This window comes from Coturnix japonica, chromosome 23, assembly GCF_001577835.2.
Source record: "Coturnix japonica isolate 7356 chromosome 23, Coturnix japonica 2.1, whole genome shotgun sequence".
NCBI lineage: Eukaryota > Metazoa > Chordata > Aves > Galliformes > Phasianidae > Coturnix > Coturnix japonica.
In genome coordinates this window covers 1,988,718-1,991,615 of record NC_029538.1, presented here as the reverse complement: position 1 = coordinate 1,991,615, position 2,898 = coordinate 1,988,718, and the positions used below count along the sequence as shown (strand labels likewise).

At 58.3% G+C, this 2,898-nt stretch overlaps 1 protein-coding gene across 1 annotated transcript; it reads left to right on the top strand.

The window, feature by feature from the left end:
- The first annotated feature begins 124 nt into the window (after nucleotides 1–124).
- On the top strand, nucleotides 125–1,765 carry ID3 (inhibitor of DNA binding 3, HLH protein). Its single transcript, XM_015883754.2, has 3 exons — nucleotides 125–615; nucleotides 722–793; nucleotides 1,079–1,765. Exons 1-2 carry the CDS (start codon nucleotides 295–297, stop codon nucleotides 776–778), a joined length of 378 nt encoding a protein of 125 aa, XP_015739240.1. The 5' UTR covers nucleotides 125–294; the 3' UTR covers nucleotides 779–793; nucleotides 1,079–1,765.
- Nucleotides 1,766–2,898: the final 1,133 nt, after the last annotated feature.

Genomic DNA, 2,898 nt, shown 5'->3' with positions numbered 1-2,898 from the left:
GTTCCTTGTGCTTCATTTACATGAAGGGGGTGGGGCGTGGGGGGTCGTTTGCATAAAAATGGGTTTGGTTTGATTTCATTTGCATACAAATGGGGGTGGCCTATGGGTCGCCCATATAGACGGCACCGCTGGGCCGCCCCATCCCCAGTGCTCCAGCGAGATCCGAGTGATCAGAACGGGAGGGGTCGGACGAACCGGGAGCTGAAGGAACCAGGATCGAAGGGCGAAGTTCTCGGTGGTCTCAAGCTCAGCTCTATCAGATCCAACACCCCCCAACCCCGACCACCCCCAGCCATGAAAGCCATCAGCCCGGTGCGGTCGGTCAGGAGCTGTTACGAGGCCGTTTGTTGCCTTTCGGAGCAGAGTTTGGCCATAGCTCGAAGCAGCAACAACAAGAGCCCGGCGTTGGAGGAACCCATGAATTTACTGTACGATATGAACGACTGCTATTCCAAATTGAGGGAGTTGGTGCCGGGCATCCCGCAGGGCACCAAGCTGAGCCAGGTGGAGATCCTCCAGCACGTCATCGATTATATCTTCGACCTGCAGATCGTGCTGGAAGAGGGGGCCAAGGGGCGAGACCCCTCCTCGGGAGCCACCCTACTGTCTCTTAAGGTACGGGGGGCTTCTTATTGGGGAGGGGGTTGAGGGCAGGAGGCTTAGATGGGAGGGGGCCGTGTGGGTGCCGCAGTAGCCCTGACCGTGTGCCCGCTCTCTGCAGGCGGCTGAGTTGGCGTCCGAGCTGTGCTCCAAAGACGAGAGAAGTTTGTGTCACTAACGCCTCCTCCATCAGGTGAGTGTCACCCCCACCCTGAGAACCCCACAACCCTCAGCACGGCACCGTCGTACCCCAAACCGACCCGCACCGCTTCTCCCTTTAACACCTCCGTGCCCCAAACCCACCCCGTACCGCTTCTCTCCCTCCCCAACCCCCCCTTTGGCACCACTGTACCCCAGACCCACCTCGCACCGATTCCCCCTTTAGCTCTGCCGTACCCCAAACCCACACCGCTCCCCCCCCCCCCAGCCTCCCCTATTGCCTCATTCTCTCTATAATCGCTCTTTTCTTTTTCCCCAGCGCTAATTAGCAAACACGCACCGACCGTCGGTTCCCGATTCGTTATCAGCCGGAGGTAACGAGCCGCTTCCTGCACGGCGCCGGGCGGCTGCGGCCCCCCCCGGACACCCCCCACCCCAGCCCGTGCTGTGCTATGGGGCTGCGGACCCCCCCGTGCTGTGCTATGGGGCTGCACCCACCTCCCCTCACCTCGGGGTGCTCCTTCAATACCCACCAAGATCCAGAGATCGGGAGAGATGCGGCTGTTGCCCCCAACCCGGAGCGACTTATGGAGCAGCGCTCCCCAAATCCCGGCTTTATTTTAGGACTTTTCTTTAGGACTTGAGATATATATTATATATATTTTTTTTCCCCGACCCGCTGATAAGAGACACTTTCTTCTATAGACTGACTGGTGAAGATGTGCTTGTCTGTATATTTTTGGATTATAGCGAGTCCTTTGTAAGGGTGTTTAACGGGCTGGGGGCGGGGGGGGTGAGGGCGGTGTTTATAGGGTGGGGGGGTCTTCGGATGCGAACCAAACTCTGGGGCCGAGGCCTCGTGTATTGTGGAGCTCTATACTAGAGTATAACGTTTGTACCTTTTGTGCAGGAAGGTGAATTTCTGCGGACATGCCTTGTATTTGCTTTATCGACTTTTTATAAAAGTTATTGTTTTTATGTAATAAACCTCGTCTTGGTGCCTGTGCTTTTTAAACCCACCCCCCCTTTACTTCCCCCCCCCCATTTGGCCAAACCCCTCTGCCACAGGATCGTTACTTCTAGGGTTACGGTAGGAATCTCATTAATTGTTTAATAGCTTTGAAATGTCAGCTCAGGTATGGGAGGAATTAACCCCCGGCTGCCGTCTCCCCGCGGAGGTGTCTGCCAGCTATTTTGGGTGCTGCTCTTCCTTATCTGATATGGAAGCTGTGGAGGTTCCCCCCCCAACCCCCCAAGCATTGCTGAGCCCTGAGGAGCAGATGGGGGGATGCTGCTGGGGGGGCTTTTCTGGGTCTTTTGCCTTCTTCCCCCTCCCCAGAGCAGTGCTGCTGCATCTCCCTGCTGAGTTATCCTGGGGTGGGGGGGGGACTGTGTGACACCCCCTGAAGGAAGGGATGCTCATGGATGCAGCTGCTTCTGATTAGGGCTGCTCAGAGTTGTGCCATTCCATAGGGGGAGGAGGGGGGGGGGATGCTGGGGGTGCCCCACATCTGTCCTGGTCCCTCAGGAGGTGATGGGGGATGCTTGGAGTTGAAATGCCTCCATTCCCTGGATTAATTCCCTCCAGCCTCAGCCCCCCCCCCCCCCCCCCCCCCCCCTCGAAGCAGATGTGACCCAAGCCTGGGGCTGGCTCAGCTGTGGGGTGGCTGCAGCACAGCTGGGCTCAATCCTAAATCCTGTTCTCTGGGGAGAGTTCGGGCTCTGCTGCCCAAATATCCCCCCCCCCACCCCCATGGCAATGTTATCCTCTGCTCCTGGGAACAGTGCTGGCATTCTCTTGGTGGCACCTGGGTGTCCTTGTGGCTGGTGGCCTCCAGGTGAGCAGGAGAGAGGAAGAGGAGGAGGGAGGAAGGCACAAGGGGCTGAGGGAGGCTCAGGGCTCTTCCCACGAGCTTCATGTCCCCCAGCAGCATCTTGCCAGCGGCAGCTATGGGTGGGGTGACGCAGGGTGACATGGGGTGACACAGAACTGCGGGTGTCCCACAGAAAACCACTGCTGGGAACTGGGCTGGCCTCACGCTGACGGCTAAATATAGGCTCCAGCCAGCCCTGCTCACTTTGAGCTGGGAGGAAAAGCCGAGTGGGGGTGGGAGGGATGTCCCTGTGTTCCCCCCCCCC